Raw genomic sequence first — 25,767 nt, forward strand, 5'->3', positions numbered from 1 at the left:
TTATTGCAGGGTCACCATTTCTTTAGCATTCATTACAGACACTGATTAGAGAGGGTGATAAAGACATTGCTGGAGATCAAAGCCCATCTTGGACTGGGGAAAAAAAAGCATGCAAAGTAGCATTTTAAATGGATGCATCTATTTAATCTATTCGCTGCTGATATTTTCATACACATGGTTTAGTGGTATTAGATTCAGAAGGTGTAGCAGAGGCTTTAATTTGCTTCAGTTCTGGTCTAATAGGCATAAAGACACCAGAGGATTCTGAAATACTGAACTCAGAAGTACTCTGACAAACCTTTGTACTCATAATAACAAGAGCTGGTGTGAGCCTATACAATTTAAAACTAATTGCCCAGCCAACGTGCTCATTACCATATTGATGCAGTTCATAAATCAAAGCCCTGCCTATTCAAGCTGTTTACTAGTCTTGCATTAAGCAGCATATTTCAACTGAGAAATGTAGCATGTTGCCAAAACACTGCAGAAACTTTATAAGACTGATAGGAGTGCAAACCTGGGGAGCTGAAGTGCCACAAACATGGCACTAAAGCACTTGTTCTTGTTTGTTTTCTGAGTATGTTCTGATCTAGCCTTGAAAGTTTCCCTAATAACGAACTGCAGCACAGAAACAGGTCCTTAAGCAGCAGGGAGCTGCTGGCAATTTTTATCAATTTGGCTACCTACAGCAGCTTCTTTGCTCAATCACAAGACTAACACACACTTTTTTTTTGGAAGCAATACAGCACTAGTGCCAGCTGAATTGAAGTGCATACATTAAGAATGCAGGCTTTTTGTATAGGGAAAGGAGAGATTAAATCTCTTAACTAAGAAACCTAGTTTAGTCATCAAAATTAGGCGCCTGAAGTTAAATTCTTTGAATAGCCTACTGAGGAATCTAAAAGTGCAATTCATCTGCCTAAACAAGTGCCTACCTGCAGGTGCCAAGCAGTGCCCCTGAGATGCCCTGCTGTCCTATGACATCCATGCAGCAGGTATGTCAGAGGAGTTGGAGATTTGCACCTCTCTGAGCTGCCAGCTGGAGGCCAAGTGGGTTAGTTTAGGATGTCTCAAAGGGCATTAGAAGCCTATGTTTAGGCAGCTGAATTTACCTGGTTTCCTGGTTTCCTTCAGATATTCGGCCAGCTGGCTTAGGTATCAGAAACAATCAGGTCTTGTGATCAGGATTAATGTACTTGGGTGGGGTTCAGAAGTGGTGAGGGTCTGGCTGCTTCCCACTTGATAGACCAGCTGGTTTCAGAGCAGCTGAGGCAGTTCTTATGTCAAACACCACTGTCCTGTGAGTTATTTCTCTCTCTGTACTTCGCTCAGAAAGCAGCAAGAGAGACATATTTTTATGTGGTTTCTCCTGGAATGAGTGCAGTAGTTCCTGGTGGCTGCTGGGGCATCTCTTCCCCTGCACCAGGCTTTTGCCCCTGCGTTGGCCATGGCCACGTTGGCAAGGACAGAGGATGCTGAAGCAAGAGTCAAGGCTTCAAGACTACTTTGAAGATCAGGAGCAGAACTTGAAATTGAACTTGTGGGTGTAAAGGAAGCCTGAAGCAGAAGCACTGCATTTAAGAGCCACTGAAGGGTGTTGGAGCTGTTGGGGGAAATTTAATAGATTATTGGAAAATCAGAAGCTTGGAGAGGTATAGGGGGTTACTTAAGATTATCTTTTTATCCCTGTTTAAGAGAACTCAGTTCAGGGGTAAAAGGATACATATTTCTAATGCAATACATCTCTCTTCCATAAACAGTATTAGCAAGAAGAGTTCATCCTATTAAAATAAGTGCTGATCTTCAGTCATGATGCCTGATGAAGCCTCAGTCTCTTATGTTCTTTGTGTAAATTCAATCATGACAATTAGTAAATAAAACATTTTTTACAGATGGAAGATGCAAAGTGATTAAGACAATGCTTTAGTGATAGAGAAATTTTGATTCTAGCTTACAACTCTTCTGCTGGCTGTGTGGTCATAGCAGATGCAAGTGTCCAATTCCTTATATGCAGATTGTGGATAATAATGATTAAAACTGAAATTAATATGAACTGATACTTTCTCATGAAAGCTCCAAAGACAGTGATATGTTTTTCTTTTTCAAAAAGGGAAATAAATTTAAAGAACCTAATTTCTTTCATTTTAAGGAGTCATACAAAACCAGACCATACCAGTTCCTGACCCTGTGAATTGCCAAAATGACCTCTTTTGCCTGCTAGTCACGGGTTCAGCAGAGATTTCTCAGAAGGATGTGTACAATTTTAGAAGACACTTGCAGTCTGAGAAAGATAATTTTTTGTTGATAAACAATTTTGAATAGAGAAGAGCTAAGCAAAAAAAAAAAAAACAAAAAAACAAGTTGCTTTTTATTTATCTAACTTGTAGAATGAGAAGTGGTTGTCTTACATAATTTCTCTTTCAGGAGCTTAAAAAAAAGATACTAATAGAACTGTGTCATGTAACTAAATGTTATCATTGACATCTTCCAGTATGAAAAAAAAAAATTGGCCCTTCCAGCTTCTTTCCACTTGTGCAAAATGAAGATTAATTTCCAAACAGTCCATTGAGCATCCCATGAACACGCATGGTGGAATTCACTTGAAAAGCTGAAGGAACAGGAAGGAGAAGCAGCTCATGCCTGTGTGTCTTTGCTTGCAGAAAGGATGTTTCCTGACTTTGGTGCGGTCTGGCAGCTTAGATAAAAACCTGGGACACAGACATATTTTTTTTTTCATATGTGGTATATCCAGTGTTATTTTAAAAACATTTATCAGGTGTTGGTTCATTTGGAGCTTGTGTTTATAAACAGTGTCCATTTATGGCTGGCCATTCTTCCTGTTCCACATTGATCGCACTGCCCATATAAAAACAAAGCCGAAGTATTCTAAGGCAATATCTTTACATAAGGTTTAATCTCTCAAGCAATTCACAGTGTAATCTTAAATCAATCAAAATTGCCTTCTAAAAGCATGTAGGCCCACAACCTCTGGCCAATATCTCATCAGGAGATTGATGGTACATTTCATAGTTGTAAGACAAGGTACATGAGGCAGAACAGGGAATTCCAAAGCAACACATTGAATGCAGTGGCAAAAGGTGCCTATTGGCAGAAGGAAAGACAGGTCTTACTCTTTGAAGACACCGTACTGCTGCTCACACATTTCATCCATTTGGTTTTGCTCAGGATTGTAACCATGCTGTTCATGGGCTGCATAGAGCAGAAAGGTTTGCAAAATCAAGGCCCACTTTATTTAGACTAACTAGAATTAAACACTGCCAGTGGAACTAAGCACTTAGAAAGGGCAACAGTTGTATTGCAGAGGGTATTTTCTCACTTTATTTGGAATCACCATGTGCTGTAAGGTGTCAATGACAGTGCCTTTGGAAATGCTGGTTTAGGCAGAAATACAATTGAGTCAGCATACTGGCAGGATGCTAGTGCCTGGGCTGGGTTAAACTCAGCCGCAGGCTCAGCTAATAGCACAAAGTGTGTCAACAACTCCTCATAGCAATCTTTCCTCCTATACACTGCAAGTAGGTCCAGCTGTAAATAAATTGCTGACATTGCTGTGTTTGTTAAGAGGCCGCTTGGAAAACAGCACATCTGCCACCAACAGTTGCACCTAAGACAAACATAAATGTAAGCACTATTAAATTAACAAAGTGTCTCTTTATTATTTTAGTTTATTGCATTTGAGAAGATATTTTACTTTCCTTGGCAATGAGAATGAACTTCTGACAGAGCGGAGGTGGAGGCAGTGATGGCAAAGCTGGTAGTAGACAGACCTGGTAGTACAGCTGTCCTGGGATAATGAGCACTTCTGAATTGACACAACCCTCACCAAACTGTCACATAAAGTAATTACTGAAAAATGGTTGCCTCAAGATGTCACTTCATTTGCTGACTGACTCATTCATAACTATGCCAAATTTTTTGCTGAATAAAATACTGCTTAACTTCAGTGAAGGCAATCAGGAGCATGAGGTATAAGAGATACCAGCATCTCAGTGCCACCTCCTTCACCAGCTGAAATGAGTCAGGATGGAAGTAGATGTGGCAGCATCTGTGCCAAGATACACAAGTATCTGTGCCTCAAGGATATCTCAAGGTGAAAAATGTAATCTATAGATACAAGCCTGAGTACATGAATACATCCATTACATGAGTAGAAAGGTATTGCAGTATTTTCATTTTTGCTTTTTGCTCTGTTTAAAAGCAATATAGAGAAACATTTCCAAAATTTAACTATAACTCCAGTGACAATACATCCTTCTCCTTTCCAGGTTAGATTTGCAAATAACGGATTTATAATCACACTCAGAGGCTCACGTGTCCAGTAACTTGCACTACAACTACATTTTGCAGCATATGCAGAAGCCTGTCTGCAAGCTATGATTCTATTAGCATATATAAAAGGAAAAACTTGTAAAGCTTTGGCAGCAAATGTAGGTCTTGACGAAACATAGGCAAAAAATCATTAAAATTTGCAAGTGACATGGAAGCTAATTTTGGTACTGCTTTACACTGGCTTTATACTACATCAAAAGGCATTTTACTGCCTACCTTTTCAAAATCTGACAGCATCCAAACTCGAGCAGTGGGAACCTGACTCCAGGTGCTCCAGGTGATAAAGCAAAGCACGATGTTAAGATCTGGCATAATGTGAAGAATGAGGTCATGCTGTATTTTTAGAAGTGCCTGGTGATCCTATGAAGCATGCTTTTACTCTCTCTTTTTGTTTTTTTCCTTCCCCTCTCTTTTTTTTCTGTCTTTTTCTGTGAATAATTCGGCCAATGCCTGCAGAAGGCTGTTTTCGCCCCAGGGATTCTCACACATACTTCTGTTGACAGAGTACTTGTGCAGCGAGGAAGCTGAAATGTCTTTTGTTAAGGATCTGCTCACTTCTTTTTCTCTTCTGCCCCAATGCTTGGAGGATCTTTTGGCTACTCACGCAGTTCCTGTTGTTACGCTTATGGAAATTAACTGAATTGAAAAATATGGGGTTACCTTGCAAAACAGGTAAAATAATCATCAAGAAAAAATCCTAATCTTGTCATTTTCTCTTAGTCTATGTGTCTCACATTCTCTTGCCTTGTTTGCTGAGTTTTTCAGGGGAATATTGTATAAGTCAATAGAAAATACTAAGCAAAGTCATTGTGAATGGAAAAAAATGCACTAGGGCCTGAGAGGTAGAAACTTTTTATTTTAGATGAGTGGTATATTGTTCCAGCCAAGATTAGGACTTGATTTGCTGGTTTACTATGTCAGTTTAGATTTAAATTGAATTTAAATTGAAAAAGTTACATATATTCACATGCTCTGTAGCGCCAAAATACATAATGGGTATTGAAATGCACTAATTTAAGCCATGTTTGAAAAGCTGTTTTAGGTGACTTGCTGTTGGAGTAACGCTATGAAATAAATCATAATAATTTGATTTCAGGCAAAGGGCAGTCAAGCCAGTAGAGCATGATACACAGAAGCTGATCTATGAGGCTTCGCATACACACTTGCATGTGCCAGACCATATGAGAACTTCCCTTCCATGGCATGCCACTAGCTATAGCAAAAATCTGTATTAATTTACTGCTGATTTGTAAGGAGTTCTCATTAATAAATGACATTCTATTTGTAAGTTTTTAACTCACGTGTGTGAACAGCTGAAGTTGCTACACTCAGATATGCATTTCACATTTAGCAAAAACAAAAATTAAAATCCTGTGTTTTGCTTTAAAATGTTTTTGCTCTTACTAATGCTTCTTGGACTCAGTTCTGGTTGGACAGTTACCTCTGAATTATCTTTTTAGTTGAAAAACCTACATATACTTTCATTATTCCACATCCTTATCTACACTAGCTTCAACCAGTAGAGCTAATGCTACAGTATATATTTAGAATTACATATGCATACAAAAGTAATCTCCCTATTTATAAAGCCTTGAAGACCTTTTCCAGAAAGATTACTGGTTTTCAGAAATTGTATGTGCATACATTCATCATTGTGGTGAGAATTACATTCTTTTGCAGGACTGTCTTAGAGGCCTTTTGTGACATGTACAGATTTAGCTCTGAATGTTCAGAGCACTCTGAGTTACAAATTTTGCTATGGGTAGGATTTCTAAATTCTCTGCTTTGCCAAGATTGCTCCATTTTTAGGAGCTAGAAATGTCTATGTGTCACTCTTTATAAATATGGAATTTAATATTATACATTAAAGATAAAAAGACAATGTTGCACAGGATGAACAAGGGTAAATTGACATTCTTCTCACCACTTCCTCCTCAGAGATTTCTTGCCATACTTGCACAAAACCAGCCTGCTTTTGCATACTTGATTTGTTCCAGTCTCATCCCAGGAAAAATGAAGAGTACAACAGAATAGCAAATCCAGAAAACAGAAAAAACTTTTTCGGGATTTTTGCAATTAAACTGTAAAATTACAGCTTTACATCATATCCTGTAAAAACCAAAACTCATTTGAGAGAAATAACTTAGCAAAGTTTTAAAAGAAGTTGGGTATTGATTTAAAATGCTAGTAATATGGAGTTATATGGAGAGATAATGAAAAATATATTATTTTGGATGATAATTCATGTTCGGGAGTCTAAAGCATCATCCTAAAGTACTAGAAATAAAAAATACATAATTCACTTATCCTGGGCATGCCTGCTGTAGAATTTGATGCACAAGGCAGAAACTGATACACAGAAAGTTCCACCTAAATATGAGGTAGAACTTCTTTATTGTGCAATAACTTCTTTATTATTCTCTATTGTTCTAGTCTCTGTGACTAGAATAGATTGCCAGGGAGGAAACAGGGAGGTTGTGGAATCTCTCCCTCACTGTTGATATTCAACAAGTGTCTGGACACAATCCTGTGCCATGTGCTTCAGGATGGTCCTGCTTGTGCAGGGAGGTTGGACCAGATAACCCCCTTTGGTCCTCTCCAACCCAACCCATTCTGTGATCCTGTGAGTTTCTGGAGTAACTGCTTCTGGAGCATTTTTTCCTAAATGTTTGGCTTATTAAAGCAAAGATGTTACTATGATCACAGAGGTGTATTTCTGCAGATGTCATCACAGCAGATCCTGCTTGGCAGCCTTACCAGAACTAAAGAGGGTCCAGGAAATGGGCCAAGGATGGGAAGAAAGAGGGCAATAGGAAGGGGTGAAGACTGTGAAAGAGAGTCTCTGGAGGGGACCTGGAGACCTGAGCACTGCTACTTTTGGTACTACCATCAGCTGAAAAACAGGACAGCCACCAGCAGCAATGGCTGGTGAACACATCCCACCCTCTCACCTGATGCGGGCAGCCGGGCCAAAGCTCCTTTTCTGCCCTTTGGGCAGTCTGCTAGAGTAGGCAGAACTTTTTGGCTTATAGCTGGCTTTGTGTGGCTGCTGGCTGTCAGGGACTCAGAAGGAAAGGTGATGGCTCATAGTGAAGCATAGATAATAATCACCTGAAATGGCAAGAGGCCTTTCCACTGTGCCCACAGCATACAAGATATTGTGCAAAAAAGTTGATTATTCTAATCATTCCATATAATGTGGGAATGTGTTTTCTTTTTCGAAGACATTTTGCTCAACTAGTTCTCCCCTTTCTGGAAGTGAAGTCAATTCTGTGTAGATGACTAACCTGAGGCACCTGAGAAAACGAGGCCTTCAGAAGTAGGTCTCTCATTCATGCATAGATAGTGTAATCTATTATTATTGTGTACCACAGCTATAGGCTGGAATTCATCTTGGCATTATTCATCCCTCTAAAGCCTGGATGATTGGTGTAAGCTTTTTGTCTAGACATCCTCTATAGTTTTGTATTAGCCAGGATGGAGACTTCTCCCACATCAAAATAGGTAAACAAGATAAGTGAGAGCATTTACCTTCTGGAAGCATTTTTCTCTCTTCACTGGCTCCAGCGGGAGGTTAGACAGTTTACAATAATGTCTGATGTTTAAATAGCTATCAATAGCTGAGAGGAGGTCTGCATAAACAGTGTGTAGCTGCATGCTCACATCTATTACAGCTGCAGTTCAAATGACAAAGGTAATGCAATAAATCCAAATTTTCTGGATGTGTTACAGTATGCTTTCTATTACCAAAGGCATGCCTGTAACAGTAAAATATACACTAACCAGCACTAAAATATGCCTAGCTTGGTGTGCATTGCTCAGTTTATGGCACATGCAGTGATAGGCACATCACATGCCAGCATCTTACTTTGCTTGTTTCCCACTTTGACAGTCACAGTGCTGCCTTCTGACACATCTTCCTCATCACTGACAGGTTTGCCACTTATATCAAAGGCTTAAGCTTCTCTTTTTATTTTGAAAAGCTTCTGTTCTGCTTTGCTCTCTCACAGATGGAGTACTGAAACAATCATTAAAATAAGTACTACCAATATTCAATCTGTCACAAGAAGTAAATGACATGCATGGGTGAACAGAAGCTACTCAGTGATGTGAGATCAGTTCTTCAGCTGCTCCCTTCTCCCAGAGCATTGGAGGTACCCTGCCTAGGTGTGAGCACGGGCGTTAAGACTTTTAAAGCAGACAAGGCCAACTCTCATGTAGTACTGAAGCTCTCTGTTATTTTTAGCCTCCTCCTTTTCCTTTTCAAATCTCTTGGAAATGGGCAGGTGCTGCACTGCACTGGCAATTCACTGAATTTGAGACCGAGAAAGTCACACCTGTACTGATATCTTCTTTTCTGTGTTTTCCCTGTGACATTTCCATGTGTTTTGTCCCTTAGTCTTCCCTATGGCATTTTAGTAGCTTTATCAGAGCAGTCTAAAAGTTGTCAGTGATTTAACAGACAATGAAAACACAGTGAACAGAGAGGCATGTTTATATAACAAGCATATGTCTAACATCACTTCAAATTATTCTGAACTGTTGTGTCAATAATCAACTTAGAGTCATTAATTAAAAAACATTTCTGTATTTGCCATTTCTTTCCTAGTCTATAAGCAAAGCAAGTCAAAATTCTCATGCTTTAAGTTCATTTAATCAGCATACATGAAATATTTTTGAAGAGGCACAAGTAAATCTGAAGTAAATTTGATATGGACATTTCAAGTTTCAGGGTTACTTTTGCTGGTGTGCTCCATTGCAAGCATGTAGTCATTAATTTTCTTTTTTTCAGAAGCTGAAAGGATTCAGAGGTTTTTCCATGAGATTCCAAGCATTAATAATGACTGTGTGATCATGGTTTTGGAAAACTAAGAATATATCTCCTGGCTACATATGCAGATATATGTTTCTTAAGAAAAGCAAGAATGAAGTAATTTTGATCTCTGATGGATGAAACCCATTGGAATGGAAAATAACATCTATGAAGAAGAAGAGGGCTCACCTTATCTTATATCTGCAAAGTGCCTGGGAACTCCAAAGGAAGCCAAGTATGAATACCAAAGAAAGACAGAAAATCAGACAAGTCCATATGAATTCCAGAATTTGTTACTGGAACCTGAGCTGAGCTTGCCATCTGTGTCATCCTTATTGGACCACAATGAGACATCCTTACAACTTGGCATGGCTGCAGGGCTTGCCAGCGCCACCAACCAGCCCTTTGAGACAAAACACCTTTGTGAAGAATTATCCTGTTCTGCAAGGCACATGTCAAAGGAAGATCCTTTAAACCTTCCCATGCACACAGAATGGCCAGTCCTCACAGGAAAAAATTCACACAAGAAACTAGAAGCAAATTATGAAATCAGAGTCATAGAACACGAACCATGTGCTATCACATTTTCCGATTTTGAATTTTTATCACATGAAGCTGGCACTAAACTCCATATTTGCGAGGCAGGAGAAGCAGATGATTTTTCTTCTGAAGAGGAAGAAGCAGATAACAGAGGTGATCATGACACATTTACAGAACTGCCACTGTATGAGGCATTTTTCAAAGGTCTTCAGAGAAGGAATGTTTCCCAAAGAAAGCAAGCTAAACACGAACTTACTAAATATCAGCACATCTGTCATTTAGAAGACTGCAATAATCATTCTGAAAAGGCATTGAAGGACCATGACAAAGAAGAAAAACACATGGAGCTGGAGGTAATACAAGCTACTCTTTAGTTTCAAGTGTGTTTTAAATAAGTGGTGTCATTTAGGGTTGGTTACAGGTGGAAAAGGAGTTGTGTAAATTGTTATAGGGTGATAATTATTGTGAATCACAAAATTATGAACCTAAACCTACAGTAAAAGTATACTAGTTTTTTTTCACTAGACAAATCTTACTTCAGATTGACCACACTTCTGTTAGCCTGAACTTCAAACTTTGGTTTTCTGGTTTCTTTTTTATTTAAATGGGAACATTGGCTCCATTTCCTACATTCCTACAAGATCATATATCATGCCATGTACAGCACACTGAGGACTGTTCCAAAGGGATAGAGCTCACATTTAGTCTCAGAGCAGAATATATTTCTTCATGCTGAAAAACGGGCTTTTAGTGTGGTGGTACTGTAACACTGAGCCATCTAACCCACAGCACTGTTTCCACTTAATAACTGTTTTCTGCATTATTGTTTCATTAAAACAATATAGAGGACAAGTTAAAGAGTGGTATATAATAATTTTTGGTTGGTTGGGTTTTTCTGGTTTTTTTTTAATCTGTGCTGTTATATATCGTGACATTCTATAGACCAGTGGCTAAAATGAAAACGTAAGTTTTCAGGACACAATTAAAAACCCTGGGTAATAAAAATCATCCAACTATATACAAACTTTCCAGAAAAAAAACATTGAGTAAATTAACTTTGTTTATTGGAACTGGAGGAACAGAAGCCTCCCAGCTGAGCTGTCATGAGTCTGGACAATAAGCATGGTTTCCCCCTGCTCACAGCTGGTGACAAACCAAATGACTGGAGCTAAACACATTTATCATTGGAGAAATTCAGTTCTAGTACAAAAATAAGAAGTGACTCCAAATAGTGGGCAAAATCAGATCCTTAGAATTCTAATGTTCCTGACCTTGCAGCAAAAATTGATCTTAACCTGCAGGCCAGGCATTCCTTTCTGTCCTCTCTTCTCCTTCCACCAGCTTTTAAAAGTTTTTCATGTAAATCTGCTCCATGCCTTGAAAACCAGGCTGTAGTCCTGTAGTCTTTTACCCAGTGTGTTTTATTTCACTCTGCCTACAGTTGTCTTTTTACTTCAAGTGCTTATAACACAGAGTTGTTTCACTGATTTCTGATTATATGAAAGGATTATAGTTTGGAATATAATGTCCATATTTACATCGAAACTATGGCATACAATACTTAATTGCTTCTCTCCTTTAGTATTAATCTATCTCCAGTTTGGGGTGACAATTTATGCCCTTAAGTGAGCGGAAGTTTTGTGCTGTATTTCATACATATCCCAACATCACTGCAAAAAGCCATCAGCACACAAAGAAATAAGCCAGATTTTTAGAAATTTTTCTCAGCAGATAATATTAGAAGACCAAGGCCCAAAGATGGTTCCCAAACAGTGTGACTTTTGATGCAGTACTGACCCTGATTCTCGTGACACATGGTTTATTAAGTAATTGCATTGTTCTTCTAACCTAAGCCAAGTCTTACTTCCTCAGTTACTCAGAAACATTCACATTAATGAAAATAATATATCTCAAAATGGATGTACAACATCCTTTGGATTTTCTTTACTGAAGGTCATTCCCATAGATAAAAGAGAGACACCAGGAGATGTTGTCATTTAGTTTACTTTATGTCTATGCCATAAAATAAACTCAAGGATGCAGCTTGTAGTGCAAAATAATGGATTATAAATTGCCAGGCAAGCATGTGAAATTACCTAGTAAATCTCAGTAAATGTGTCAAAACATTTCAAAAACTGGATGCGATGTTGCAGTCCTGGTTTTGATTTTTTTCTATGTCAATAAGTAGCATTATTCAAGGAAAGCCTCCAAGAATTAAAAAAATTAAAATAAATATTAAGATTGTCTTGTCTCTCAAATTTTAGCAGCAGTCATACATTACTATGCAGACTGAAATCTCTCCCCATGACTCTGGTTGAAGTAAATATACGTCACTGTCAAGTTAATTATTTCTATTGTTTAGATATGGTGTTAGGGAGAAATGTCTTGCTACTGGAAAGAAATCAAATAAATAAAGACAGCATGAGGTAAAAATGCTGACACGGGCAACCGGTATTGCTAAACCTTAAACTTAAAAATCATATAATAACAGATTACTTTGGCCATACAGATACAGACAATCATACAGAGCACCCTGCACAAGATCCTGGCTAAACACTTGCTACTGGAGTTCCCAGTGAAACTGTGTTTAAGATCCATCCTGCAGGGGCACTACTACCCAGATGCACCTGTCACTGACTGCAAACCTCCTATTTGAGTTCCAGAAAGGAAGAAAGGCTGCCACCTTCTCCAAGATGGAAGTGCTGGCCCTTGCAGGCAGCCACCACAAGCAGAGTCAGTGTCCCAGTCTCCTCTTAAATAGTTGTTACACACATTTAGGTGACAACTCTTGAACTTCTTGTTTCATTCTAATTAATAAGTAGAGACAAACCTTTAAGTGCGCTGAGCAGTAAACAAGCAGAGGGAAGATGGAAAAAATTCAACTTGTGTATGCTGCCAACTCTGTCAAGTAGAAGAAACTGCTGAAAACAATTCATATAATGATGGCCTTTAAAAAACGCTCTTTCTTCTTTTTCCAAAGGCTTCTGCCTCTTCTGAGTGGTACAAGATAAATGGTACTTCTGTTCAATTTATGAATTCAGCATGGTCCCCGAGTTTCCAGCCTTACAGCAGTTTCACATATATTTCCTGTGCCTTCTTATAAAATCTAAATTTGGCAATTTGTTTTTCTTTGTCAGGAGTCTGTAATGAGCAGTACATTTATTGCCCAACACAGTTCTGCCCAAACACTTAGGCTAATGGTTGGACTAAATGTCCTTAGAGGTTCTGTCCAACCTAAATAATTTTATGATTATTTGGTTAGTTCTGTCCAGAGGTTCTTTTGCAGCTCTGGAGTGGCACCTTCAGCCATTTCTCCTTGCTTGTTTAACTTCAAGTCTTCATATCAAACTTGATACGGTGTTTGTGCGTGCAGCCAGCTTTGTGTTCAGAGGCAATAAATTATTCAGAATAGCTTCTGAAACATAACATTTTTCTAGATTGTCATTTCTTCAAACTATACTGAGCAGGACACAGCTGAAGACCACATTTAACCAGGAGCTACTATTCAACTTTCCATCCCTACACTTATCCTATCCTTACATAGCCTGAAAACAATATGTGTTACTTTCAGGAGTAACATTTCAGGGAAGTAAATAATTGAAGGTATTTGACAGATATTAGGCAATTAGAAAGTATTATGAAATCATACCCTCGACAGTGTGAATTGTCATAGATCTTCTCTCACCCCAGGGATTGTATACAAATCCTGCTAATATTGTTGGCTGCTGCAAAGAGACAAGCATAGTCCTACCAACATGACAGCAAACTGAAATCCTTTCTGGGGCAATTTCAAATAGTTTCTTTGGGCAGCCCATATTAGCAACTAGAACAGCCAAAAAGGTTTCTGTGGCTGTTGAAATTACTTAGGGCACCTAAGAGAGTTGTCACAGCTTCCTCTATTGTTTCTCTCTCCCTTAAGAGACAATGCGATGAGCCAGGAAAGCCAAGTGCTGGAAAGGAACTGCTTAGAGTAACCATTAGGTGCTCCAGCAGCCCCTCTGCAGCCTCCCTGTCTGCACTCATATTTACACCATGCTTCTTTCAACGCATTTAGGAAGATCTAAACTAAACCTGCTTGTTTGTTTAAAGCACCATAATGATGGACTAATATTTGCATTGAATGTTACTGTGTTCAGCTGGGTCAAACAAAGAGTGAGATGCCACTCCCCAGGAGAGACAAGATGACCGAAACAGATAATTTAGGTAATTAAGGTAGCATTCACAATGAATATCTTTGTCAGGATTTGGCCTTCAGACTGTAAGTTCAAAGACTTTTGCAGGAGGCTGCACAGGCATGGGAGTGGCCAGTACAATGTCAGAGACAGCCTCTGTGTGCAGCTCTGTATTGTGCTAGCAGGGGAGCTGTGCCATCACCTTTCACCATCAGTAAATCTTCAAGGAAAAATGTAGCGTCATAAAGAAAGTTTGTGAAAGCTCCATTGTTTTTGACATTTGAAGCTAAGGCAACTGAACTCTGAAAATTATTTCAGAAAACGGTCATTTACTGGGGAAAAAAAATGGATGATCAGTTTCTTTCCCTGATTATTCACTTACTGTCATTAATTCCCGTGTTCCATCCTTGCACTACAGTTAGGTAAATTTTATCCTCATTACTCATTGCCAAATGAAAAGTTTGATAATTGCAAGATTTAGGCTGGAATAATTTGCTGAAATGCAATATAGAAGTTTTCATAGCATCTGTCCCTCATCTTGTCTGCTTGATTCAGCCCAGAATGCAGTTGGCTTTCTGGGCTGTGGGCACTCACTGCTGGTTCATGTCCTGTTTTTCCTCTGCAAGAAACCCCGAGTTCTTCTCTTCTCAATGAGTTCCTCTCCCAGTCTGTGCTCATGTCTGGGATGGCCCCAACAGGTGCAGCCCTTTCCACCTGGATTTGTTCCACTTCATGAGGTTCTTTGGACCCGCTTCTCAGGTTTGTCCAGGTCCCTCTGGATGGCATCCTGTCCTTCTGTTGTGTCAACTGCACTGCTCAGCTTTGTGTCCTCTGAAAACTTACTGAGGGCGCACTCCATCCCATTGTCAATGTCAGTGATGAAGATATTGAAGAGCAGATGTCCCAAGACAGAGCCCTGAGAGACAGCACTTGTCAGTGGCCTCCTCCTGGACATAGAGCCACTGACAAGAATTCTCTGGCTGTGTCCTTCCAGCCAATTCCTAATTGACCAAACAGTCCACTCTTCAAATCCCTCTGACTCCAGTTTGGAGATAAAGATGTCATGGGGGACTGTGTCAAAGGCCACAAAAAAATCCAGATAGATGACACTGGTCAATCTTCTCCTGTCAGTTGCTGCAGTCCCAAGAAGAGGAAATAAATCCCATATAATTTATTCAAAAGCCAGAGGCCTTAAAATCAATTATCATTCTTTAAAATATATGTATCCTTCTGTGTGACTTGTAAATATTTTAATCAAGTAATCATACCCTATGAGAAAGGAATCAGAAAGTTCTAAGTCTTTGACAATGAATCTGACCTGGCAGTGTGCCCAGGTGGCCAAGAAGGCCAGTGGCATCCTGGCCTGGATCAGCAATAGTGTGGCCAGCAGGACCAGGACAGTGATTGTCCCCCTGTATTCAGCACTGGTGAGACCACACCTCAAATCTGGTGTTCAGTTCTGGGCCCCTCATTACAAAAAGAGCATTGAGGAGCTGGAGCGTGTCCAGAGGAGGACAATGGAGCTGTGGAAGGGTCTGGAGCACAAGTCTGATGAGGAGCAACTGATGGAGCTGGGGGTATTTAGCCTGGAGAAAAGGAGGTTCAGGGGAGACTTCATCACTGTCTACAACCACCTGGAAGGAGGGTGTAATGAGGTGGGGGTCAGTCTCTTCTGACATGTCTCAAGTGAAAGGACAATAGAAAATGGCCCTAGGTTGTGCCAGGAGAGGATCAGATTAGACATTATAAAAATAATGCTTAACCACCTGAAGAGTGGTTAAGCATTAGAATAACATGCCCAGGGAGGTAGCAGAGTCACCGTCTCTGGGAGTGTTCAAGAGACATCTGGATGTGACTCTTGGGAATATGGTTTAGGGGTGATTATGGTGGTGCTGGGTTGCTGGTTGGCCTAGATGATCTTGAAGGTATCTTCCAACCTTAATGACTCTGTGATCCTGTGAATTTTCTTTATTCAGATTACATTGAGATCATTCAATTTAAATGATCAAAATAGAGCAGCAGTCAAGCATACATCTGTGATCAGGTACTTTACAGCTGCCAAAGTAAGCTTCTTACCCTTGTACTTGGGTGGCTTACACTCTGCTCAGTGCCTTGCTTAGCCATTCTGAAGCACTTTCTGAGAGGTACTGTTCTGTTTTCATTAATGAGGCAGTGGAATTTCGGTGGAATTCAAGCTATCTGAAAATTGCCCTGCAATAGTACCTTCTTGTCTAATTCAGTTGTACAGGAGCGAAAACTAGAGAGGAACACATTAGAGTAGAGTACAAATTCCTACTCTCATTCCTCCCATACTTTGGAAGTTTGGACTTCATTTTACCCTACGAAACTGAGACTCCAAAGCTAGAGGAGGAGAATAGTTGCAAACTTGTGATGACTTCTTCATGAGGAATAATACAGTTGTTATTATCTCCTTTCAGTCATCTTCTGCAGACATTGGAAATCTACCCAGGTAGGAGAGCTGAGCACTGAAATAACAATACCCAGGGAGAACAGGCTATGAAATCAAGGGGAGAAAAATGGGAAATTATTTGTCTAAGAAAGGAGTGATGCACTAAGCTTTATACATTCTAATTTCATTTGTGTATCTGTAAGATTTGTACTTTCTGTATTTCAGTGGCATTTTCTTGAGAGCTGATAGATAAGGACATGGTGACTTGAACTTTGCAAGGTTTTTCAGTGTTTATGCTTATTTCCTGCCTGCTCAGAAAAGGAGTTGGAGAACTCCTGATTGCTTTAGCAGTGATGCATTATTGTCAGTCAATAAATAATCACAATCAGCTCTTTACTATTAAGAGTCAGATAAATGCTGGCTTAGGGACTTTAATTATTAAGTTAATGAAAGGATTTTTTATTAGCTTCACAAATTTGAAGGACTAATGGTGAATATAGCATTTTGCATTGAGTACTTTTTTCTGTCACCTCAGTATTCCTAATAGTGCAACTATTTCCCATTCTAATGTGCCATTTGTTGTGTCCTGCTTGTTGTGGACATTAGCTACATGACTGTTTCTACTGAGAATTTATAGGAACTTTGGAAAATAACAGTAAAGTTATAAGAAGAATAGTAATTTAAGGATATGCTTAAAAATCATACTGAAAAGAATTGGTATATTGAAATTATGTAAGAGAACATGTAGATGCTATCAGAATTACTGCCCTTCATCTCTCCAGCATACTTGCATGCTGCTTGCCTGTTTTAATAAGCATGCATCTCTCAGTGTTGATTAACACAGAATTAAGAAATAGAAGTGTATATGGCCCTAGAAAAGATACACTAGTTACCATTAGCAGATACACTTATTTTAAATCACAAGATCATCTTTGGCAGGCATCAGTGGCTATAGGGTTGAGGTTGGAGAAAGGATGCACTCTGTTTTTTTTTAGAAGGCATCCCACAGACTATTCTGAGCAGTCCCTTTCAGCTTGGGCTCTGCCAAAATCCTCCTGGGGAAAAGTTGTACTGTGAGGGGACACAACCTGTCCTTTATCAAAAGCAGAGGTGACAAAAAATCTCCATGTGATGGAGTGACTAATGCTCAAAAAAATCAGAGGGCTGCATTGCAGTTGATTCTTCTGCAGTTTGCAGAATACCATCACTGTAAAAATGTGTAGGATATAGTATAAGTTACTGACATAGTGAGAGTCTGAGAAAATTGGATAAACTAATGAAGAAAATTAGATAGTTCATCAAAAGGACAACTCATCTTGACTTTCAAATTCCTTTAGAAAATTCATAAAGTGGATTTCAACTTGGTGTTGAATTAGGTTATACATATATATTATATATATAATATATATATTATAGAAGGTGACATTACTGAGTTACCTTGCACAATGTGAAACACTTGGGCTGTTCAAGTTAACCTGTAGAACTTTATAGCTGTCCTTCCAAGAGGATACTGAACTGCCAATGAGTTTTGTTGCACAGCCTCACCAAAGCCCATGCACACACACTAAAACACCCCGCAAAACAGCATTTTGGGAACCCCTGCTTTAGTGTGTTCAAGAGCATTAGTGCACTGTCTATTGTTTATATTTATTGTTGTTGGTTTTATCTATCTGTAAACTTCAGAAGACTAAACAGTTAGCACAACAGATCTTTTATACTAAAGGGGGAACATATTCACTACTTGCAAATTATGGGGTTTTTTTCAAATATTGACTACTTTATTTGTTGTGTATTTTAATATTTTAGAATCATAAGGCCACCTCAGGAAAGAGCAATATTACTACTGGTCTTGCCAGAAAACATAAAAAAAGATTATGTGCTTATGGTTGCACTGGGACCATAAAATAAAAGAGATCTATCAAGATTCTTCTTGAAAAGTATCTCAAAATATCTGGAACCTGTGCAATGTGAGCCCATTCAAATATTTCATGTACCTCTACAGAAGGAGAGAAAAAGTCAACAGGAAATATGACCTAAGTCAAGGCTGTGATGAACAACATTCCTCTGTCAGAGCATGGGAAGAGGCACCTGTGAGAATTACAGACTGAGTCTTAGGTGCAGGGAACCAGAAGAAACATGTAGAAATCTGTTAATCTGCTTATCATTGAAATTAAGATATTTCTTCAAGGAACAGATGGAGACACTGGATAAACTCTGGGACGGGCAGTAAGTAGAACTTTCGAGATCAGAAACTTGCACAAAAAATGAGGAGACCAGGGAAGGGTTGCATTTTAAAGCTAGTTTGGCTGACAAATGAGGATTTGGTATGCCTTTCAAGTCAGCCAATAGAACTGCAGTACATCAGAGGAGAAAAAAACCCAAACAAACAAAAAAAAAACAGAAAGAAACAAAACTTTACTGCATCAACAACCCCTCAAAGTATATTTTGCAATATGTAAAAGTTCTTGAAAGGGATTAAGAAAAATGAGTTACAGATTTCTTCATACACAGAAGTCCCACTGGAAGATTGCAGCACTTCCTATAAGGCATTTAGGAGCTCTTGAAACTTCTTCCTAGGTAACACATGTCCAGTTAATGAAAATCAGACTCTAGTGATACAGCTAGGATCCCTCTGTCCTTCTTGGCATGAAATTTTAATAAAGTAATGTTAGCTTGATATTGTAACAGACATATTTCTTTGGTAGGGCCATGGGACCCCAACTGGTATGATCTGACTTGCTAAGGGATCTACGTGCATTTTGGTACTGCCATATCGCAGGCTACCACACAACCAGAAATCTGTGTGAACTCTGGGATCCATGACTGAACCCAATTTAGAGATACATTAAAAAAATTTAAATGTCCTGAACTTCATTGAGAGTTGACAGATCTGAGATTTCATTTTACAGCATTCCTCTGTGGTTACTTTCTATAGGAAAGTGTCCTAAGCCTCAAACCTTTCCTTAACAATCTCTCTAATTATGGAGTATTACAAATTGTAATAAAAATGGAAACAGATTGTTCTTTCTATCCAAGCTTTTGTACAAACTGATGCTCTTGTAAAACGCTCGCCCAGTTTTGAATTATCTCAGAGCTAAGACTTTTGCAGTGCAGAGAAGGAAAATCTCCACTGAATTAGCTTGGAGTTCTCCTGAAATAAATCAGAAAGGGCATTGAAGTCTATGTCTGCATTTGAAATATTTTTTATTCCAGAAATTAACTTCAGTAAAATCTCACCAGGTTTTTGCATTGTTTTACTGGGCTCTCTTTGTGTGCTTTCTATGGATTCTTAAGCTCTTTGGCATTTAGACTATCAATCCAATGTTTCAAAGATCAAGTCTAGAATAGGTAATGTTTTAGCATCACAGATTTAACAGCTCATTTCTAATGTATGTGCAGAGAAACTTTGTTTGGCTTTAATCCAATCTTTGTGACGAGGCAATTAGTGATATGGTAGATAAATTGCTGTAAGGTTTGCAGTTACTATTTATTGTTTCTATTCAAGCAGTATAACAGTGACATTTCAGTATTTACATAATGAGGACTTTTCACCATAGCAAAAGCCTTGGCAATTAGTCTGAGGTCTGATTTACTTAAACTAAAATGTAAAAAAAGCTGCTAAACCTGCCAAAAAACAACAGAACAGAACGCTTCAACTTGTATGTATTTTATTTTTTAAGATGTACACCACATATCAAGATCAAGAGAAAAGTACACAAAGCAGTAACTAGAAGCAAGAATATACAGACTGCCTTTTATTAACATGTCAAGATAGGTGCCTAAACTGAGAGGAAGTAGAGTACCAAGAATTTGTGCAACTAAGGATCCAGACTCTGAGAGTTGATCTCAAGCTGTACTTTTATCTGCTGTGTTGCGGATTTTCCCAAGGTATTACAAATAACTAGCGATATATTGAAAAATTTCATGTTTGTGAGATAAAAGATGATTATACTAAAAAAGATTACCCCTGGAAGACAGAAACATTCCAAAGACCCTGAGGCTTTTTTTAAAATAAAAGTTGCAATACTATGATGCATTTCTAATGCAAGGGGTCTATCAAGATACCCCTCTGTTTTGTGTTTTGTGTAGAACAGATCCAGTGCTATCTTGAATTGTCCAAGCCTTGTCTTGGGGGACATAGAATGCCACTGATGCTAAAAAAAAAAAAAAAAAATTGAAAGAGAGAAATGAGATTTAGAAGCCTTGGTGGGAAACCCACAGTATTCCAACAAGCAGAGACAAACTCAGGTCTTTCTGAAATAAAGGCAAAAACAAATTATAGAAGTTCAGAAAATGCTTTTGAAACCAAACTTTTCAGACATGACAAAGCTTGCATTTTGCATGTGAATGACAGACAGCAAACTCTAAATTAAAATAATAATGAAAAAAAGACTAGGCCTTCTTGATGGGTGCTTTTTTCTTATTTGGAAATTGTGTTCAAATGGTTGCAAATGCTAAGGAGTGCTCACACAAGCACCTTGGAACACACAGCATTTAATTCTAATGTAAATTAAAAGGAATCTGTAAGAGTAGCAAGTATGGTTGAAAACTGTACAAATTTGAGAAGGAACATTTGGTTTATGTATCCAATTTAAAACTGGCGGTATTTATCAGAAACCCCAACTTCCTAGGTATAGTATGAAAAATAAAAGCATTCCATTTTGCAAAGGAAGTAATTATTTTTATTAAATTTGGGGTTACTTTAGTTCAGAAAAAAACTCCCCAAAGATTCAAAATTCTCCATGACAGTGAAAAATTCCTTACCCTGGCTGTGATATGTCAGGAGCCTCCAGCAGTTTGCTAGGTGGGCTACTAAGGAGCTTGGCAGGTAAAGGTATTTTACCCAGAGGAAAGCTGTCAAAATTAAGCTGTCTTTGAAAAGTAATTCAAGTCTGATGCACTGACAAATATCAAAATAAAAGAAAATCACTTGTCATGTAACATATGAAATTGCTATCACATTGGCATTTTAAATTTTAAATTCAAATATATGTTGGGTGGGCTGCAACCAGGCTGGTTTCTACATTGTCTAACCAGGGTTTTTCCACCAGAGCTAAACTGTACATTGATCAGTTTATGCACATTTTCTCACTCAAGAGTTGTCTAGACCAATTCCCTTTGGAATTGTTTTGGGGTTTTGGGTTTTGGTTTGTTGTTTGGGTTTTGGGTTGTTTTTTTTTTAATGGGTGGCAATATCATATTGGGACTACCGAGAGGTGAGCAGGATTAGAGAGCAATTGGGAGAACGTGTAAATTTTTTAAGTTCCTCAAGCATTGCATTAATACAGCGTGCTAAAATACAAACTATGATCCTTCCAGCTTTTATCCTGGCATGTTTGGATATACCCCAGGAGCACATAAAGCTTTCCTCCCAAGGATATCTAGAGATCTTTCTAAACCTGCAAGTCTTGCAATTCTACATCATACTGCATTTTGCTAGCAATATTTTGCTTATTATTTCTACTGTTAGGTATCCTGCACTTCAAAATACACTCACTTGAAGTATGTAACTGGAGAAACTAGCTGAAATCCTTGAATTAGCCTAGGAATTGTTTGGTTTCAGCTATTCGCAGAGATATACCAATAGATCTCTTTATGTGGATTTTTGTGGTTGATGGGTTTTTTCTAAAATATGCCATATCACAGGTAACTGAAATATTTGCAAATAGAATTATCACTGCTGGTAATCATCCCATAGCAGCGGGCTTTTTCACTCTTTCTTGTCATTCTCCTAGTAATTCCAAACAGCAATATTTTCCTGCTCTTTTTAATAACTATTACTTTTATAAATAAAGCTTACCAAATACCTTAACAAGGATAAACAGAATTTTTGAATGCTTTCAGTTAAGGTACTTCACAAAGAGCCAGGCAAATACAAATAAAACTGAAGTGCTCCAAAATACAAGTTATGTTAGAACTGGAAGTCAATAACAGTCAGGCTAACTCTTGGTAAGTGAAACCTTGGGACAGGCTCATGCTTTCAACTTCACCTGCCTCAGAACTTCTTCAGTGCATTTGTATTTTGAAGATTTTGCAGAACTTCTGTATATTTTAAAAGTAGTTGCTACCGATCATTGTTGTCCCTCAACCCTTCTTATTCCAGGAGATGATGTTTGAAGCAAGGGACAGGGAACATGCCTGAACATTAAAGTTCAGGTAACAGTAGTTTTTGCTATTTAGTGACCATCATACTCTTACAGCAAGACAGATCTTTTTAATCTCCAGGCCTCATTTTCCTACCTATGTGTTATACAAAAACACTAACATGGTATAAGCAATATGTTTACAAGCTCTGGGAACACATAAACTATTCTTTCCTTCAGGAACAATGCCTAAGGCTGCTTTATCAAAGCATCTTTTCTTCAAAAATTGAGATCAAACTGATTTGTTTAAGAGAAAGTTTTTTAGGTTTTTTAACTGAGCTGTCATCTTCCCAAGTTAAAAAGGACATGCTAAAATATATAGTCACTATTTTGTTCCTGTTTGTGACTAAAAAAGTCACAAAAGAGTCTTCATAAAGTAAGATGTCCAGGGGCAGCAAAATACTATGCAGTCAGTATTATACATCTATGCACTCACCATACACAGTCAGTATTATGTGGTAATAATACAACATTTACTTCACAATTTTTATTTTTTTTATTTTTTAATTCTAGCAAGACAGGGCTTCAGATATCATTAATAAGTAGAAATACCATGAATAGTTAAAGTTCTGGAAGTTGTTTTGATCATTCAGATGGTATTTATGTATTTCTTCTGAAAGAAGAAATGTAGTTCAAATTCTGAACACTTTAGGTACACAACTAGCATTATTAATTAAAAATATAAAACTACACACTACATTAATAAGGATGACTGTTCTTGTTCATGATGTGATTATCTTAATTCAGCATTTAAATTCTGCCCAACTCCTTCAGCTTCTTAGTTTCTACATTTTTCATGGCTATTCTTGTCATTTAGAGAAAAAAGGAAAAGCACAAACCACAGCAGATTATTATAGTGACACACCTGATGCTGTAGCTTTTAGCACAGGCAGGTAGCAGTTTACCAAACAAAAGATGGCCAAAAACCCCCAGAGACACAGAGAGGTGACCTGCAAGACATGTCCCTGGGACAGCTAATGGTTTCTTCAGAATGTTATGTGTAAGACCCTTTGCTTCTTCAGGTTAAAAGCTTTTGTCAGTTTTACTAGACAGGGAGGAGTGAAATCTGATCTCTGTAGTTTAGGTGATTAATTCTCTGACACTCAGATATTTAAATGTGTATGGTTCCTGATCATCCATGGAGGCTGCTGGAGTAGGCCTGCAGCTCTTAAAATTTTCCTCCAGAGAAACTGGGAATGTAGGAGGAAGACCAGAAGGAGTGAAAGTGGGGATGGAGCACAGCAGCACATCTTGCTTTAACACAGAGTTAAGACATCAGCAGAGTATTATCTGGATCTGGGTGTTAGGGAATGTATCCAGTTTCCACGCTCTAGAGAAAGCAGGCTGTCAAATGAAGCACATAAATTTCTTACACAGTTGAGGAAAAGACACTGATGTCTTCGAAGAGCTCCAGAGGGAGATCCCATCTGATTAAGTGCAGGCATTTAAGAAACTTAAGACAATGAAAAGAAAAATGTGCCTCTTTACTCATCGTTCTCACTTCCAAAAATTTATACAAGGAGATTTATTTGTTGCTCTGATCAGTGTCCTGATGTCACTTTGACAAGCTTCTTATAACTGAATGCTACAGCCCACAGCCTGTTCAAAACAAGGGGAGACAAAACATTAAAACTAGGCAATGTACATGTACTATAAATTATACCTGGAGCTAGTTTTATCTAGTCAGCAAGCACAATGGTATTTCTGATATCAAACTTACTCCCACCTCCCTTTAACTTTGGCCAACTCAAAACTTAAAAAAATATATAATGTATTGTTTGTGTTACGCTGTAGTTTTAGTTACAGAGGTATTTTGTTTCTTTTCTCATTCCCAAAGACGGGGTTTTTTCCAGAAAAGATTTTCAAAAAATGCACTCATCTGCTGCAATTTTGCGACAAAAAATAATTTTCTTTCATGTTTTATGTGACTGTTTTTTAATCCACTATTCTTCCCTTGCCTAACATCCAGAAAGAGACTAATTAAATCCCTGTCTTGATCCTTGGCCACAAGAGACAGCCATCTAATGAAATTCACTGCACTCCCCGAGTGCTGTGCAAGGAGCAACCTGGCAAGGCTGACACCTAAACAGAAGCTGTTGAGAAACCCCTTTGCTGCTTATGAAAAAATAAAAGAGCATGTGAGATGAATGATACAAATCCTATAAAATCAGCAAATAAGCTCTGAACAACCCTTGTAATGTATTTTTCTTCAGTTTCTTGATCAGGGACTAATTGCTCTTCATGATGGAAAAAAGGTCATTTATAAAATCAAGCGTCTCAGCATAGGAAGTGAAAATTTATTGTCCTGCTGTTTCTACAGAATTCACTTAATCACCCCATGATGATTATCTCAGAAAAGTAATTAATTGTTCCAAAATGCTTTTCAGATTTAAGATTACCACCCTGACATTCTGCAGAATTAATGCCTCCTGCCTCACCCCTTCCAGGACCTCCTGTTGCCCAAACTATTCCACACCTCTCACTGCTTTCTATCATACTCCAGTCCTTTCCTGGTTTTGCATTATTTCCAGTTTCTACTTCCCACTATTTTCCCAACACTGCCAATGTCTTCTCTACTTCCTCTCCCCCAGAATGTCCCCAGCACCCCCCTCCATCTCCAGCAAGGGACAATCAATATGTGCTTTAACCTAGAGGTAACTTCCCACTGCATGGCAAATTAGAACACATAAATAAGTTCAGCAGCAGCTCCTAAAAAATTATACTGTCTGTTATCTCATCCTTAGTTTTATAGTGGGCCATCACTTTTGTCTCTTGTAAAGTCAAAATTTTAATTCAACTTGGTTATCCCTGATATTTCTTCCCATCTTCCAAACTGGCTTGCAGGTATCTGAAATGTTCAAAAGTTATGGGAGAAATGTCACAGCAGCTGAGCAACGCAAAGAACAGTATGACTTTGTTCTCTTAAAATACCAAGGGGGAAAAGAAAAAAAAATAAATTAAGTGCAATGCTCTTATGGTAGCAACTGTACCCTTGAACATAAAAGCAGGAACTTCTCACCAGTGTATGCAATTGCAAAAATATTTCTGACAATATCTCTGCTGAGGGACATTCTACCAGATTACCCCTCTGGGCAATCTGTTCCAGTGCTTGGGGACCCACACAGAAAAGAAGTCGCTTATATTCAGGTGGAACTTCCTGTGGATCAGTTTCTGCCCCTTCTGTCTTGTCCTATTGCTTGGCATCATGGAGCACAGCCTGGTCCATCCTGACTGCCTTGAGAAACTCATAGACATTTATGAAGTCCCTCTCATTTGTCTCTTCTCGAGGCTGAACATGGCCAGTTCCTTCAGCCTTTCCTTGCAAGAGAGGTGTTCCAC

General features: G+C 38.5%; 1 protein-coding gene across 1 annotated transcript in view; it reads left to right on the forward strand.

Annotated features, from left to right (window-relative positions):
• STARD13 (StAR related lipid transfer domain containing 13) overlaps nt 1-25,767 on the forward strand; it is a 286,631-nt gene that overhangs the window by 34,672 nt on the left and 226,192 nt on the right. The window contains exon 2 of the mRNA XM_030964151.1: nt 9,143-10,056. Coding sequence (XP_030820011.1) covers nt 9,301-10,056 — 756 coding nt within the window. The 5' untranslated portion in view covers nt 9,143-9,300. The remainder of the gene's footprint in view (nt 1-9,142; nt 10,057-25,767) is intronic.

This window comes from Camarhynchus parvulus, chromosome 1, assembly GCF_901933205.1.
Source record: "Camarhynchus parvulus chromosome 1, STF_HiC, whole genome shotgun sequence".
NCBI classification, from domain to species: Eukaryota; Metazoa; Chordata; class Aves; order Passeriformes; family Thraupidae; genus Camarhynchus; species Camarhynchus parvulus.